This window comes from Macadamia integrifolia, chromosome 10 (genome assembly GCF_013358625.1).
Source record: "Macadamia integrifolia cultivar HAES 741 chromosome 10, SCU_Mint_v3, whole genome shotgun sequence".
Classification (NCBI taxonomy): Eukaryota; Viridiplantae; Streptophyta; class Magnoliopsida; order Proteales; family Proteaceae; genus Macadamia; species Macadamia integrifolia.
In genome coordinates this window covers 3894611-3912205 of record NC_056566.1, presented here as the reverse complement: position 1 = coordinate 3912205, position 17595 = coordinate 3894611, and the positions used below count along the sequence as shown (strand labels likewise).

At 40.8% G+C, this 17595-nt stretch overlaps 1 protein-coding gene across 5 annotated transcripts in view; it reads right to left on the bottom strand.

The window, feature by feature from the left end:
- LOC122092106 (exportin-7) overlaps positions 1 to 17595 on the bottom strand; it is a 67646-nt gene that overhangs the window by 24602 nt on the left and 25449 nt on the right. For all 5 annotated transcript variants that reach the window (XM_042662415.1, XM_042662416.1, XM_042662420.1 and 2 more), the window contains exon 16: positions 7937 to 8156. In XM_042662415.1, coding sequence (XP_042518349.1) covers positions 7937 to 8156 — 220 coding nt within the window. The remainder of the gene's footprint in view (positions 1 to 7936; positions 8157 to 17595) is intronic.

The window sequence follows — 17595 nt, the reverse complement described above, 5'->3', positions numbered from 1 at the left end:
GTGGATTGTAGCATAACCAATCATTTGCACTATGGATGTAGCCACAAAGGCAAACCATGTAGACCTTGTGTCGTGATTGTCTTGTTGTGGTTAGCTTTATTTTGTTGTCTTTTGCTTGTCGTGTGTGGCATTTGTGCGGTGAATGTGGTGGACCTGGATTGTGTGGTTTATGAGGTGGATGTTGTGATGTGTATGTGACTGTGTGGAAGACTCGTCATCACAAGGCATTGATCGACACTTCTTGTGAGAATATTCTTTTGTGGGGCACTAATTAACCTTCCTATCAGTGTGCCACTGTGTTCAACGATTGTTATCAGAGCCCAGTGCCAGCTAGCAGCTTAATCAGCTTTGGCAGATTCTAGTGAACAGCAATTGCGTCAGGTGAAGGGTTTGTACCCAACAATGCTCGATTGTTGGATGGTTCGAATTATGCCCTTTAGAGGTTGAGGATGGAGACGTACCTCAATTCATTGGGGCATGATGTCTGGAACTCAGTGATGAGTGTCACACCCCATTTACTACAGCTCCCAAAGATGTAATTGAGAAGAAAAAGTTTTGAGTATGATCCAAAGGGGGGAAAAAAGCACTATAATGAATGGGTAGTTGACAGTGAACAAGTGAAGGTTATGGGTTGCAAGGCCTCAAAAGAAATATGGGATAAGTTCAGAAGTATCCACGAGGGTGATGCCAAGATAAAGAGGAAAAGCTTCTATCTCATCGGGGTCAATTGTGAGCTTGAAGATGAAAGAGGAGGAGAAGATTGAAGGATACATGTTAAGGATTAATGAGGCTGTGAATGCTATCAAAGGATTTGAGGAAGAAATCAGGGACTCAATGATAGTTAAAAAGGTGCTCAAATCCTTACCTCCCAGATCTGACTCCAAAGCCTCAGCCATTGAAGAGGCAAAAGACTTGGACGTGTACGTATAAATGATATGCATGGCTCTTCAACTGCATATGAGATGAGGATTGGCAAAATCAAACCCACTGATAAGGAAGCAGCTTTCAATACTCAGAAAAATCAAAAGCAAAGAAAGAGACTGAGGATAACACCAGTGACGATGAGATGGAAGCAAACTATGTCAAAAAATTGAAAAGGGGCAAAGGCAAGTAAAAGAGTAAGTTACCTTTCAAGTCCTTCAACTATGGAGGTGTGGGACAATTTTCTACAAAGCGTTCATTGAAGGGAAAAAATGAAGACAATGAAGACAACTTTGAAGGAAGTAGTGATAGAAGAAAGAATTTTTTTACCGGGACAATTTTCTACAAAGCGTTCATTGAAGGGAAAAAATGAAGACAATGAAGACAACTTTGAAGGAAGTACTGATAGAAGAAAGAATTTTTTTTTAAATGGTAAACCCAAGCGAAGTTTCATCGCAAGCAAGTGCACCAACTCTTCTGATGACCACTCTGAAATCTAAATATGATTCCAAAGATGAAGGAAATAAGGCCCTATTTATGGCCTTTGAAGAAAAGAAGATTACTGATGAGTTTGAGACTCAACTAGATGAGCTAAAGGTAGATAGAAGAAAAAACAGAAAAGTCACCAAACAACTCAGAGAGGCAAATGAGTTGCTTCGTGAGTTGATGGTGGCACTTGAACAGTCAAAGAAGATTACTAATTATTTTGAGACTCAACTCTCCCTAAAAACGGTTGACTGTAGAAAGCTTGAGGAACAAATCACCAGTCCAAGAGCACAGTTTACAGAGTTAGAAAGGCCAAGCACCCAACTGAGACAGTGAAGAGCACCAACAAGCTTGATGAGATTTTAAACTATCTGAGACCACGCCAACTTGAAGGTGGTGAGTCCTTAAAGAAAACCAAAGGAAAGGGTAAGGGTGCAGCCCAGGTTCTCGGGTATCATATCGGAGATATGCATAGAAATGGCTAGGATACACATGGAAATACACTTTTGAGCAAAAAACAGTATAAATAAACAATGGTTAGCATGCATCATGCACAAACACTAAAATGGAGAACTGTATCATGCACAAACACTAAATGGAGAACAACATATAACGAGACAAGTGCATTGAATTGAAATTTTTATAAATGATGAGGTTCTTAGTTCTTACTTGTAGTAATAGTTGTTGAATTGGGGAATTGACCTTATGTCTCACAGAGACTAGCACTCTTTATTTATATTAGAGAGAAACGGATATTCAAGGGAATATTACAGAAATATTCTAGAGAATACTACAAGACCGTAGACCCTAATGAACTTATGGACCTGTGTGGCAGAACTCTAGAATACCCATAAACCCATTACAACCCTCCCCCTTTAGTTGGCGCATACATATCGAAGATGCCCAACTTGCTAACAACTTAATATTGAGACTCTTAGTAAAAATATCAGCTAACTGAGCCTTAGAAGGTACAAACGGAATACATATGATGCCCCCGCTTCAGCTTCTCTTTGATGAAGTGATGGTCAATCTCTACATGCTTCGTGCGGTCATGCTAAACTGGATTGTGAGCTATGGTGATCGCAGACTTATTGCCGCAATATAGTGGCATCGGTAAACTGGTAGAGACATACAAATCCTAAAGCAGACCCTGAAGCCATAGTAGTTCACAAAATACCTTGAGCCATAGTAGATCTCCCAACCACTGCTTACTTTTTGTTCTGCTATGTAACAAGATTACCTCCTACCATAGCACAATATCCAGAAGTAGATCTTTGATCATCAAGATAGCCATCCCAATTGGCATCAGTGAACGCATCCACACGCAGATAGCCATGAGGGGAGAATAGGACACCTTGTCCAGGTACTGACTTCAGCTATCCCAAGATGCGATATGCAGCCTCCAAATAAGTGGAGTGTGCATCAGGCATATATTAGCTCACCAGGCTAATTGCAAATGCAATGTCAGAGCGAGTATTTGATAGGTAGATGAGACGACCGACAAGCCTCTAATAGCTCCCTTGTCCACTGGTTCCTTTCTCCTTGAGGTGAGAATTAGGCTCTAATGGAGTATCAGTAGCCTTGCATCCAAGTAACCTGTTTCAGAGAGAAGGTCAGGAGTATACTTTCTCTGAGATAGAAAGATACCTTCAGCAGAATAGTCTACTTCAATACCCAAAAAAATCTGAGCTTCCCCAAGTCCTTGATTTCGAACTCAGTTCCCAAGTAAGCTTTGAGATGAGCAATCTCACGTGTGTCACTGCCCATAATCAAAATGTCATCCACATGTACTATAAGAATAGTAATGTGCTCCCCTGACTTCTTGATGAACAGAGTATGATCAGCATTACTCTGTCTATAACCTATGGCAATCACTGCCCTGTGGAATTGTCCAAGCTAGGTTTGTGGGGATTGCTTCAACCCATATAATGACCGGCTTTAACGTGCACAACTTGCCCTGAGTCTGCTGAGTAGAGACACCATTAGTCAGGCACATCCATTTATACCTCATCTTCCAACTCACCATGAAGAAAGGCATTCTTCACATCGAGTTGTTGTAGATCCCAACGACGGTTGACAGCACATGATATGATGATCCTAACAGTGTTCATTTTGGCCACTGGAGCAAAAGTTTCCTCATAGTCTATGCCATATGTCTGAGTGAACCCTCTTGCAACCAGTCTAGCCTTATAACTATCCACTGCAAATTGTTTCACAGTGAAGATCCATTTGCAGCCAATTGTTTTCTTCCCTGATGAAAGTTGAACAAGCTCCCATGTTTTGTCCTTCTCAAGTGCCCTCATTTCCTCATTTCCCTGATGAATGTTACTTTGCAATTAAGATCTCTAGTAATGCTGCTAATGGAAAGAAGATTAGGAGTAAACTTTTGGACATGCATAACAGAAGACAAGGATAATAATGGATTGAGAGATATGGAACTTCCAGAGATAGGGGAAAGAGACCCATTTGCCACCGGAATTTTTGGTTACCTAACAGAGGATAGTGAGCATCAAACTGTTTAGGAGACCTTGTCATATGGTCAGTGGCCCTTGAATCGATAATTCAAGAAGGGGATTCAATCGATGCACAATGGCCACCAAATGGAATACCTGTGTATGGTGCGGGATCAGAGGAAACTGGTAGAGAAGTAGCTGAGGCTGCAAAGGAGGAAGCAGAGTCAAGCTTGGTCATCAGTTGGCGCAAGGTCAGTAGAACTTCACTGGAGACGAAGGAATCCGTGGGAGTCTCATTAGAAGCCTGATTCACGACAGCATTGGACCGTCCATGTCCATAACTCAGGGTGTAGGCTAGTTTACCATGTAACTTCCAACACCTATCCCTCGTGTGACATTCCTTTCCACAATAATCACACTTGACAACCTCTTCTCTGTGGGTCTAGGTGGAGTTTCCCAAGTTTGATTCCCTGAACCAGAGTAGAGAGTAGAGTGATCCTATGTAGCTAGAGAAAGCATAGCAGTATGGCGAGTGTCCTCAGTTTGAACAAGCCTATCCAGGGTGGGAAAGGGATCCCTACTCAGAATCTGGCCTTAAGTTTGATCAAACTCGGTATTGGGACCAGCAACGAATAAATAAACACGAATATTATCTTCTTTCTTTGAAATGGTAGCAATGTCAGCTTCGCATTTAAAAATAGTATCATCATAAAAGTCTAACTCTTGCGCATACCTTTAAGGGTAGAATAATATTGGGAAAGAGACAGTTCCTTGTGTTTAGTGTCATGAATCTGATTCCTCAGCTCGTAACATTGGGTATCATTGTCAACCTGTGAATAGCTATCCTTGACAGCCTTCCAGATCTTGGCAACAATATCTAGTAAGAGATAGTTCCGAGTAATAGTGGGATTGATGGAATTAATGAGGTAGGACATCACAAGAAAGTTGTCTGTCTCCCATTTGACTTGGGTTTTGTCAGCAGTAGTAAGCTTCTTTGTAGCACCATTAAAATAACTTGACAAGCCACGAGCACCAATATGTAAGTAACAGGAATGAGACCACAGTCGATAGTTGCTCCCATCTAATTTGATGGAACTAGGGAGGATGGCAGGGATAGATGAAGAGGCCCACCCGTCAGATCTTGAAGATGTTGTAGTAACTTCAGACATGGCTGTTGATTAAAACCAAAGGGTCTAAGACAATAGCACCAGTCTTCAACAACTACAGAATATATCTCTGGTACATCATCTCACAAAGATAACAGGATGAATAACCTCTGTGGGAAAGATCACATTCAACCACCGAGGGAAGAAGTGGCGCACGAAGGAGGAGCTGAAGCTAGTAGCGACGAATGTAGTCACTATTGCTGGCGGCGGCTAGAGGCTTAGGTGGTGGTGGTGGCGGTGGTGGGGAATGGTGATTGCTGGTTTTGGGAGGGGTTTAGATGGCGGCGATAGGGTTAAAATGATTAGGAAAGGGTTTAGGGTTACAAGGCCCTGATACCATGTTGAATTGGGGAATTGAGCTTATGTCTCACAGAGACTAGCCCTTCTATTTATTATAGAAAGAAAGGGATATTCTAGAGAATATTAGAGGAATATTTTAGAGAATATTACAAGACTATAGACCATAACCCTAATGAACTTAAAGACATGTTTGGTAGAACTCTAGAATACCCATAAACCCATAGCTACAACAATACTCTATTACCATTAAGAGTGTCGAGGTGGTTCAAACTCATTTGAAAGGATCTTCAGAAATAAGAGCAACTAGGATATAAGAGCAATTAGGATGATGTTGTGTGTTGCCTGAACATAGGCACAATATCGACTGTAGTCGAAATAATGATTGTAATCCATCTCCCACTCATAGTACAATCGTGTGTACTACTCTAGAGTAGCCAATGCCGATAAATCACCAAGTTATGGCACCCTTCAAATCGCTTTTGAGTGTAGATTAAAACCTCCAACTCATGTCATTAGCCCCAGGATTGTCTATTCCTCGGGTTTGGATTGTTTGGTTATTGTCTCTTCCATCAACCTCAATGATGAGTGGACCCTCCTCTTCCCCCTCCCCCTTTAGCTGACATCTGGGCCAACCTCCCCCCTTCCCCCTGGCCAGAGAGGTAGAGAGGATTTTATTCTCCGGAATCCTTCCCCCTCTAGTTTGTTCAGCTCCTCCTCTGCCTAGAACTTCGTAAGGAATCCCCCCATGTTCTTAAGCGCAAAGTTTCTGGTTCAAAGGTCACATTCCCCATCACAGCTTCACTACTTGGCGGGCTATTACCAACTACCTCCCTACGCAGTCCTTCCTCATCTACCGTCACATTCAGGTTCCTCCAGCGTGTTGCCTATGTTGGAATAGAAGATGTTGACCATCTTTTCTTCTCTTACCCCTTCTCCATCATTTAGAAAAGAGTCCCCAGTTGTTGTTGGCCTTCTAGTAGAAGATTTCTCCCTTTCAGTATAGAATGGATTTGGGTTGATATAAAATTTCCTGACCCCACCATTTGTGACATTGCTGGGAAGCTTGCAAACTATGCCACCATCAACCACCTTTGGATGGAGCGGAACCTACGTAGATGGACATCCAACTCTCTCCTATGATAAGATTTGGAATGCCATCTACTTTGATGTCAGCTCCAAGCTCACCTCACTCCCCCATTGTTCGGTTGGAGATTCCCTAAGGAACAGGCTCATTGTTGTCTTCTAGGGCCTCCCCCCTTCAACAACAATGGTATAAAATATTGGTTGGTAAGCATAATTGTCTAAGTGTCACCGGACCTAACATTTCATTTGTCGTTGGTGCTATTAGTCACAGCTTATGGAAAGGCCCAAGCAGACTCACAAGGAGGCAGCGCGTCATATTTTGAGGTATCAACACCAGGAAAGGCTCTTATTTATAGACGCCAATCATATTAATATTGTTGGTTATTCAAACATGGAATGGGCTGGTGCTGGTGATGAATGGAGATCGACTTTGTAAGTTTTTTGGCGACAATCTTGTTACATGATAGAGTAAGAAATAGACGACAGTGGCTCAGTCTAGTGCTAAGGTTAAGTATAGGGAGCTATTGCGCATACTGCGGCTGAATTGATGTGGTTAAAGTCCCGTATTCAGGAACTTGGTTTTTCCATTAGCAGACCCTATTGATATGTACTAGGATAACCAGTTTGTGCTATCTACATTGCTACTATTTCCGGTTTTTTCATGAACATACCAAGCATATTAAGGTTACCTGCCATTTTGTGCGATATGCTGTCATGAGAAAATTGATTTCTACTCCTTTTGTTAGCTCTATTGATCAATTGGGTGAATTGTTTACCAACGAAGCTCTATTTCATAATGTGTTTCTTCAAGGGTGTTCCAAGCTGGGCATGAGAGATGTCTATGTTCCAGCTTGAGAGGAAGTATTAAGGAATTAGTCTTCTATGTCTATTGTTGGCACACCTTTGGGGTCTATAAACTTTAATGCTTTAAATTTATATAAGGATATACATAACCCTTGTTATAGTTGTAATCTTTACATCTTAAGTTATTATAAAGAACATTCACTACCGGTAGATTATTCTTCTCTCCTCCTTCCAGCTAGTTTACTTCGTTCCCTTTCGTCACAATTTCTTGCATGCATCCTTCAACAGTCATACTGATTCATGAGGCTTTGGAATTTGTTTCTAAATCCCATCAAACCCAAAATTCCCCATCTCTCAAGTATCTACGTTTCCCCATTTCCTATGAAAAAAATCCAAAACCCAAAATCCAGCTAGTCGAGAGAACCTTTTTAATTGTCCTATATCAGTTATTTAGGAGGATCACAGAATTCAGCAATAAAACAATACACAGCATGGTAGCACTGCCAGACTCCTACTTGACAAGAAATAGCATCGAAAATGATGTGCATTAGGTACTTTAGCAAGTAGTTAACAGATGCTTCTACATAGATGCAACATGCCAAATACTATTCAAACCCTACTATGGCATGTACACCAGGCAGATGCATCAATCACTTAGCAGAGAAAGAACTCTCATATTCCCAACAAAAGTAATGAGCTCAAATTGGGGATATACAAACATACCTCTTGAAAGAATGGTTAAGCAAATCCATATTCCCTTGTACTTGAAAGCATAAACATCAGCAGCATTGGGAAGCGATAGAATCCTTCTTCCATAGGCAACAATTAATTTGCTTACTTCTCGGAAGAGAAGTATGCCATTAGGAGATGAAGAATCAAATGTTAAACGTTGAGCTTTGTTCAGCACAAACTCTGCCATAAATTTCAACAGAGGGGTTGTAACCTGCGACATTTTTTTTAACCAAGAAGGGGGGGGTGGGGGAGGAAGCTTATGAACATAGAAATACAAAGAAAATAATACTTTCAAGTGATCAACAGTGCCTGTAGAAGAGCTTTAATTTCACAATCATACCTACATCAGATTCACAGCAATTTGACGAATAAAGCGTAATTCATACAAGGAATAATGCAAATAGGCTATTCTATTCCTTACCTATGTGCTATGACTGCATAAGTACATATATATATATATATATATAAAGAAAGAATGCTAATCAAAGAAAACAGACCCGAACAACAGAACCTTGTCTTGGCCATTGTACATGGGAGAAAGAATGGCAACTGGGGCTAGTGGATGGTGGCTTCACTGGTAGAAAATGAACTTGGTGTAGTAACCAAGAAGGTGCAAGGTCTATCCGGGCCAGATTGGACAGGGTTCTTCAACACAAGGAGTGGATGCATACTCCATATTACAGCGGCTGCTGGCACAGAGTTAGCCGATGCTTATTCCCCAGAAAATAAAAGAACCTAAATCTTATCAACAAATGCATTCTTCAAATGCTACAAGGCAACAGAATTTTGGTCTGCTCCACCATACATTTATAAGAATGCCACACCACCTTTCTCATAGATATCCTCTCTCTTTAATCTCGAACAAGTTGATTTTAAGCAACAAGTGGATGCAGTTCATAACTAATCACAAGCAATTCCATAGAATCATGATGACATACTCTTGCAAATCATTTAATCTGGCAACATGGTCAACTTTCTGGCAAGTGTCGGCATTTTCCAGAAGATGAATAGGATTTCCACTAAACCAGGCCTTATCCAAGCTACCTGGGATGGCGGCATGAATCTTGCCATGCCACTCCAATCTCTCAATGCCACCTCTGCCATCATATTAGAAACGCTTGGCTATATCTTTTCAACTGTCCAATCAAAGTTATTTTGGCTTCCCTCTTTCTTTCAACCCGTTCACTTCCACCTTGTTACTTCACATCAATGAAGGCTGTTAATAATGTGAACTGCAGCTAAGGGGTGTAGTGTGAATATATTTTTAATGCTTTATAAATAGATGGTGGAGAGTCACAGTTAGGGTATTCTATCCTCATTATGAGCTACTAGGTTTTCTCGTCTCTTCTCTCCTCTTCTCATCTTCTTCTCCCCTCTAATACATGTGCATGTGCTGATTTCTTATTCTTCATATTGTTACATGGGTATCAGAGCAATAAGGAATCAATACTGTGATCCAGTTTTTTATTTTTATTTTTATTTTTATTTTATTTTATTTTTTTTCCTATTTTGAAGATTCTTCTATGGTCTCCTTCTTCCAGTGGTACACAGAAATCAATGCTTCCCTGTGTGCAATGAAACCCTAGTTAGAACATGAAAACTAGGGTTTCTTATGTTGATTCTGTACAAGCTTTGCAGTTGAATAAAGATTAAAGTGATGTGTTTTCTCCCTGGCTCTTGGCGCAAGGTTTTTCTCTCTGGCTATCTGCACAAGGGGAAACAGTCCCTCTGCAAAGCAGGGTAAGGCTGCATACATTATGACCCTGCCATAGACCATGCAGTGGCAGGATCCTCCTCCACTGGGTTCAGGTTATTGGTAGTGTCGTGATCTGATCTACTTCCTGCACTATGTATGGTGGTTTTCTCCTATATGGAATGCTGGTTCATGGTTCTTTGACTCTCAAATCTAATTTTTAGGAATTTCTTGAGAAACCCTAGTTCCAGAAGGCACATTGCTGTGAAATTTTGCAAAAAAAATCTCTCTGTATTGCCAAAGAAATGCTCCAAATTTCTGCCTCAGTAGATCATGATAGCTCCATGAGATTTACAGGGAGATTTCTCTCTGTACAGTAAGTGTTTTCCTACTCTGCCGTTTGGGTTTCTTAGCTTCTTTATACTGTTTTTCTGATTCACAGCTAAATTTCGTACAACTCTTATATTGGTTGGCTGCGGTGACCTTTGTTCAACTTTTTGGATTGGAGTTTGGCTTTCCTCCTATATTTTTGTTGCTGGAATTTTTTCTCTTGTGCTCTAACAGCGGACTCAAAGCCCGCATGGTCAATGTCCAAATAACTGCTATAAAGCTCAATGGAGCACCTAATTATCTCTTTTGGGCCTAAGCTGTGAAAGTCTACAATGCAAACGGAAAATTGAAATATCGTTATCAGAACCTCCATCTGCTGATTCTAAAGACTGTAGTGGATGCGTGAGAAGGACACTATCCATGTGTGACTGTGGAACAGTAAGGATTCTTCCATCGCAGCTAATGTTATCTATCACTCTACAGCTAAAGGTATTTGAGAAGACAAGAACAAGACAAAAATTTATAACAAATATATGATCTATATAATAAAAAATTCTCCCGCAAGCAAGGTGATAAATCCATTGGTGAGTAGTACAGTGTCCTCAAAGGCATGTGGGAATAACTTATTGAAAATCAGCCCCTCGCCAATGATTAGAATTATTTTTTTTTTTGGGGTGAATTAAATTATTTTTTGGGTGAATAATGATTAGAATTATTCAAGACTCATCGTGTAGAATTTCAAGTGGCAAAATTTCTATCTAGCTTGAATGCTGATTTATAGCCTATCAAGAGCCAATTGCTTGTTAGTGAAGAGTGATACAGTCTCTTCAATGAATGAGGCCTACTGTCGTATCCAGCGTATTCTGTCACCCTCACTGGCTAAATCTGATATCTCCTCCTCCTCTAAGGAAAATTCTGCCTTTGTTGTTGGCAGTAGTACTCATGGTCATGGCATTGCAATTGACGGACGAGATCATGGCTCAAGGGAAGGACGTGGCAGTGGTAATTATGGTGGTCGTGAATAACAGCCAAGTGGACGGTGAACAGACCAATCCTTAAGAAAGTGACAGTGTTCTCAGTGGGCACAGCAACAATAAGATAATACTTCAGTAACTGAAGGCACCTCGGATGGTGTACCATCTACTGATACAGATCTTGCTTCATCATCTAGAGGTGATCACTCAGTTTCTTCATCTCACGATGATCTGGTTAATCAACTACTGAAATTTATCTAGCAACTTGTGATGTAGAATCGAGGCTGAACCGGGTTGACCCGTCTGGCAATGTTGACCAAGACAAACTGGGTCATATTAGATTATCAGGTTTAGTATGATATTTTTAGGATTTATTTTATTTAGGAAAGATTCACTTATTTTATTTGGGAAGATATGTAATCTTTTATTTTGGGTAGTAGTTAGTCAAGTAGGGAGTTTCAAATTTGAGTTTTATTTTTTTATTTTTTTTCTTTATTTCATTAGTTAGAACCTATGAAGTAATTAGGAGTTGCTATGTCAATTTTAGATTTTAATTAGGCAAGTTTTAATTTCAATTTTTAAATAAAGGCATGTAACCCGAGTTATTGGACATGATATGAAGAATGGATTGAATGAGTTGTTGATTGTGCCGGGAAAGTACTTCAGAATGGTCGTGTGACCTCTCCTTCCCCCCCAACCCTTGTGCGATCCTCTCTCTCCTTCCCCCCGCCCCTCCTCCTCCTCCTCCTCCTCCTCCTTCACAGTTCTGTTTTCCTTTCCCTGTAACTGACGGTACTAGCAGTTTTTAAAGAATTGTTACAAACTTTCAAGTAGGACATCGATGTGACCTGGGATTTCTAGGTGAATTACCACTCTAGGGCTACCCAAACCCTGTAGTATTGACCTCCAAATCCTCCTCTCAGGTGTCTTTTCTTACCTGGAACCAGTTCTGGTTTTGGTTCTAACATTAGTTGAGTTCAGACATCCGATCCTCACACCATTACTGTTTTGGGTGACCCCTAGCTGCATCGAAGAGGCCTCTGACTTGGGAACCTTGCCCTAAAATATGAGACCCAATAGAGCTCTATGGGAAGAAGTTCTAATCTTCGAAGCCACAACTGGTTTCCGCCTCTGGTTCTTGCTAGAGGTAGGAATTGATAACCCTCAACTCATGATTTACTTTCCTTCTAATTTTGATTGTTCCGAAAGATGTTGAAATTTCAAGCTATGAGAGCAGCTTTAGTGCTCTTGAGCTTCCTGGCGAAGGCAATGAGGGGGGAGGAGGGGGAGTGGACAGGGATATTCCAAGCTTCACGGACGAGAGGTAGGAAGTCTAGATGATGGATCCACATCTCAAAGAATTTGAATGGTTTAAGGCCAAAGGAGGAGATGGGTTGGAGAAAGAGGGAGATGGGGGAGTGATATGAAATACCAAGGAGATCAAAGCAGGCATTGGAGGAGGAGAAGTAATTAGGCCAGGATTTATTGACAAGAATTCTATCCAGCTTGCAAGCAAACCTTTCGGAACCACTTCTTCTGTTCTGCCAAGTGAACTTGGATCCTGACCATCTAAGGTCGTTCATACCAAGATCATCAATGTAGTTATTGAAGCTGTCAACATGGATGGGGTCTATAGGGAGACCTTTATGCTTTTCTTGAGAAGCTCAAATCACATTTAGGCCACCCCCCAATGATGCGGATACGGCTGCCCTTACCTGGTTGTACCAGCATGACTAGCTTTGGAAGTCAAGAGCCAAGAAGAACCGGTCTAGCCTAGGGTTTTGGTCCAATAAGGGTTGGAAATAAAATTAGTAGTTACTTAGTATTTTATTTCATGCCTTTTATTTTCTAGATTTGAATGTAGGAATTATGATTTATTTCCGTTGCTTTCGTTTCCTTTTTATTGGTTGTTCCCTCGTTTAGGCTAGTTTCCATTTCAGTTAAGTTTCTAATTTGATGTTCCTATTTTCCTATATATAGGCTGTAACCGATGGAAGACTTAGAGTGATTTTTTATTATTGAATGAAGATGTTCGAGTTTGTGCACTAGTGAAGTGTGTGATTCCCCTCTTTCTCCCTCTCTACTCTAATTTTCCCTTTCTTCCCTAAGGCCCTCCATCAATTTGGTATCAGAGCCAAAGATCCACATTCCCCTTCCTCCCTCCATCTCTCTTCCTTCCATCTCTTTCTGTTCTCGTCTCTGCAAGACCAAGACTAAGAACCAAAAAGGAAAAAAAAAAAAAATGATTGTCTTCTCTAGACAGAATTGATCCCTCTATCTCATCACGTCCCCCTTCTTTATCTCGACTTCCTTCCATCGAAACCCTTCTATAGGGTTCCGCCAATCAAAAAAAAAAAGAAGCAGCAAAAAAGAGAAAAGAGAACAGAGAACAGAGAACAGAAGATAGAAGAAGAAAAGAAGCAGAGAAGTCGAAGAGAGTGAGATGCAAGACTCCCACCTGTGTCGAAGCTCTTGCTGCAGTCACCTCCCACATTGGGCCTCCTTCGAAGTCAACCCTCCCCGTTTTAGGGTTCTTCCGAGTGGAAAAAAAGAAAAGAAATAAAAGACAAAAGAAGAGGAAGAGAAGGCGAGAAGAAAGAAAAAGAAGAAGAAGAAGGAGAAGAAGAGATGACGAGAACAGAGAGAGTGGAGACATACCTGCTGCTGGTTCCATCGCAAGAAGAATGGTCTTCTTCTTCTGTTGGTAACCCAAATCCCACCCTGAGACTTTTCTCTTCCTTTTTTTTATTTCTTTAAACTTCTATTTCCCCACTTTGCCCCTCACTTTATACTTTATTTTCTTTTGTCCCTATTTATTCTTGTTTCCCACTCTACCCTTTACTACATGTGTGGTGTTTACCTTGTGATTCTATTTGATAATCCTTATAATTGCAACCCTGCCACTCACTTAAAGGATTTCACTTTAATTACAAGTTTGCCATCCTTATCATAAACTTCATATATTTACTGCTCTCCCATTACCTGTGAGTATCCTTTGCTTATCTCCACTATGGTAGCCAATAGTGAAGTTGTTCAATAGCTGAACTCCTATAAGGGAGAAACTGATGCAAAACTTGAAGCTCTCACTACCATTATCACCTCTCTTAAGACAATGATGGAATCTATGTAAATTTCTATTGATCGATTGGTGGCTACAGAGAGGGGAAAGAGTCTCATCCAGTCTGGGGATTCTTCCAACACCACTCCACTGGATCCGTCACTACCACTGCCACCACCTCCACTACATCATACACCACCACCACCACCACCACCTCCACCACTATATGGAATTGGTCGATATGATGATGGAGCGGAACGAGCAGCAAAATTGGATGTTCTTGATTTTTATGGAGATAACAATCCAGAATTGTACATTGACTAGATTCACAGCTTAGAGACATTCTTCAGATGGTATGGGTTGACTGAGGCCTGAAAGATCTTATTTGCAGAGGCTAAATTGAAAGGCACAGCCTGAGTCTGGTGGGTCAAGCAACAGCAACAAAACCAAACCCGAGGCATTGGTTTAGTCACTACTTTGGCTGAAATGCATGAAGTCATGAACCAGAGATTCTTGCCTTCTGAATACAAGCAACGCATTCATCTCAGGTTTGCACAGTTGAAACAAGAGAATTTGACTGTTGAAGAATATGTTGCGAGATTTTATTATTTGGCCACTCGTTCTGATTTTGAGTGGGATGAAGTATTAGTGGCACAATTTCGCAATGGTTTGCAAAACCTCAACTTAGTGCCGCCCTTGCATCTAGTCGACTGCCTACCATGAAAAACGCCGTGCAAGTAGCGTGTTAGATTGAGGAAAGTCTGAAACGCCTATACAATTGGAGAAATTTTGCAGATACTTTTCTTCGAGGTACTAGTTCCATCCTACAATAGCCTCCTACCCAAGAAAGGTCATTTAACAAACCACAGGCGAGTGCTACATCTATGGCCTCTTCACGACCTAATCGACCGTATTCTCCACCTCGACATGTTTCTGAAATGTCATCTTCACGGCCCCTCGTCCATACTCACCCCATCAGCGTGGTTTAGATAAACCTTCTAATGCAACAAAATTTACAGTTCGGTGCTACTAATGTAATGGTTTTGGACATATCAGTGCTCAATGTGCTAGCCGTTTGGTTGCTTTTATTGATAAGGATTCCCATATACCATATATTCCCGAAGAGCAACTTGGTTCTGACAGTTGATTTAAGAGAAGAGTGTGCGCCAAGTGAAGTCAATGACACTTTTAGTGATGAAGACCATCATCCTTTTTATGTCATTCGTCATGTGTTGACCACTCAGAAAGCCACTGACAAAGAAAATTGGCACCGCAGTAGTATTTCCAGACTCGTGTGAAGTGCAATGACCAGTTGTTAACCTTGGTCATTGATGGGGGTAGTTGCACTAATGTTGTCTCTGAAGACGTCATTCATAAGCTGGGATTGAAGACAGAGCCACATCTAAATCCCTACAAGGTTGCTTGGATGAACAACACTAATCTCAAAATCACAGATAAGTGTTTGGTCACATATTCTATTGGTGGATTTAAGGATACAATCCAATGTGACGTCCTCCCTCTGAAGGTGTGTCATATCCTTCTTGGTCAACCTTGGTTGTTTGACAAGAAAGTACAGCATTGTAGCTATGCCAATACCTATGCTTTCAAGCATGCCAATAAGACTATGAAGTTTCATCCTGCCAAAGATCTCCCTGAAATTAAGCTCAAGAAGATGGTAGGATCGTTCCTCATTCAGCGTATTCCTTCAGACGGTCTCCCTGGTCCTTTTCCTAACTCGACGGAGTCGAGTTCTTTTCAGAGGAGGAGAGTTGATGCAGATATGGCTGCCCTTACCTGGTTGGACCAGCATGACCGGCTTTGAAAGCCAAGAGCCAAGAAGAACTGATCCAGCCCAGGGTTTTGGTCCAACAAGAGTTGGAAATAAAATTAGTAGTTAATTGATATTTTATTTCATGCCTTTTATTTTCTAGATTTGAATGTAGGAGTTATGATTTATTTCCTTTGCTTTGGTTTCCTTTTTATTGGTTGTTCCCTAGTTTAGGCTAGTTTCCATTTCAGTTAAGTTTCTCATTTCATGTTCCTATTTTCCTATATATAGGTTGTAACCGATGGAAGACTTAGAGTGATTTTTTTATTATTGAATGAAGATGTTGAGTTTGTGCACTAGTGAAGTGTGTGATTCCCCTCTTTCCTCCTCTCTACTCTGATTTTCCCTTTCTTCCCTAAGGCCCTCCATCACCCAATGCCCCAAGGGAGACCATCAACAGTAGGGGGAAAAGACCGGAGATCAGACCTTAGAGGAAGTCTGTCAGGAGCACGGTTGAGGGCATGAATGATGAGAAGAAGTAAGGGGAAGGCCAAGGTAAAGGAAAGGGAAAGGCAAATGACTTGGGATGTGATGCTAAAAGAATTGACATGGATAGAATTGGTATCCCAAAGGACCCAGATATGGCCATTAGGGGAATGGTCATAGTTGGAGAGAAGAGACTAAGAAGGGGCCACTGAAGCGGCAATGCAGGGAGCATTGGGCTCAAGAACTCGAGTCTCCAGGAGGAAGCAAAGGACAGCTTTAGAGGACTTAATTCGGGAGTAAATGGCAGATTACTTGGCAAAGGAATCAAACCCTTTGACATTCTAGATGATCCAAGGAATCATTTGGAACGAGGGGGGCTGGCAACAAGAGCTCCGAAGAGCTAGGGGAAGGGAAGGGGTGAGTCTGTGGGCCTACGGTGGTATTCCTTAAGGTGAAGGGCTAGGGGATCTATTGGTGTACGATGTCTAATATTCCATTGCAATTTAATCCAAGGAATACTGGTGCAGCCCCCAGTTTGAATTTTTTATTTGAGGGTAGTTTTGTACTTTTCAGTATTAGGGTTTTTCGTTATATATTTGTAGCGAGAGTTACTTCCTCTGTAAGTAATTCTGAGAGATGTGAGGACAAGCGTTGTAACCCTATTCTCCATTGATAGTAAAGCAGCCGGATCATGCGAGTGAGCATCATGCCGAATAATATCAGCCATAGTTGTCACGACGCCAAGGCGAACAAAGGCGTTGGAGGGTTGTCTAAGTGCTTAGGCGAGAAGGCGTCAACCTTAAGGCAAACAAGGCGAAGAAGGCGACCAAGTGTTATTTTTTATTTTCTCTACTTCCTAACATTATTTTGTAGGCTGCATATACATTGTATCATAAAAAATCAGCATTAAGCCACATCAAATCATTAAAAATCAACATTTAACCACATCAAATCATAAATAATCAACATTAAGTCATAAAAAGTCAACATTTAGATAAATGCTCTTGTTCTATAATAAGTTTGACTAGGCAAATGATTTTATATTTACATGAGACTTTTTGTATTAGGTATAACATAAAACCAGCTTTCCAACAGGTCTAAAATTACTTAAATCTGAGTTGTAATGATAAAGTGATGCTCCAGTCAAACTTATTTTAAAGTGCCCGGATGTTGTTAAAATCACCTGAATGAAAATAATTTTATCGATATCAAAACAAAAGATTATTTTACCAGACTTTTGGTTTATACAATGTTTTAACATGATAGGATTTATAAAATTTTCATAATTGAGAAAAAATCCCAGCATTTAAAAGTTGAAAATTGCTCCTATCACCAAAATCT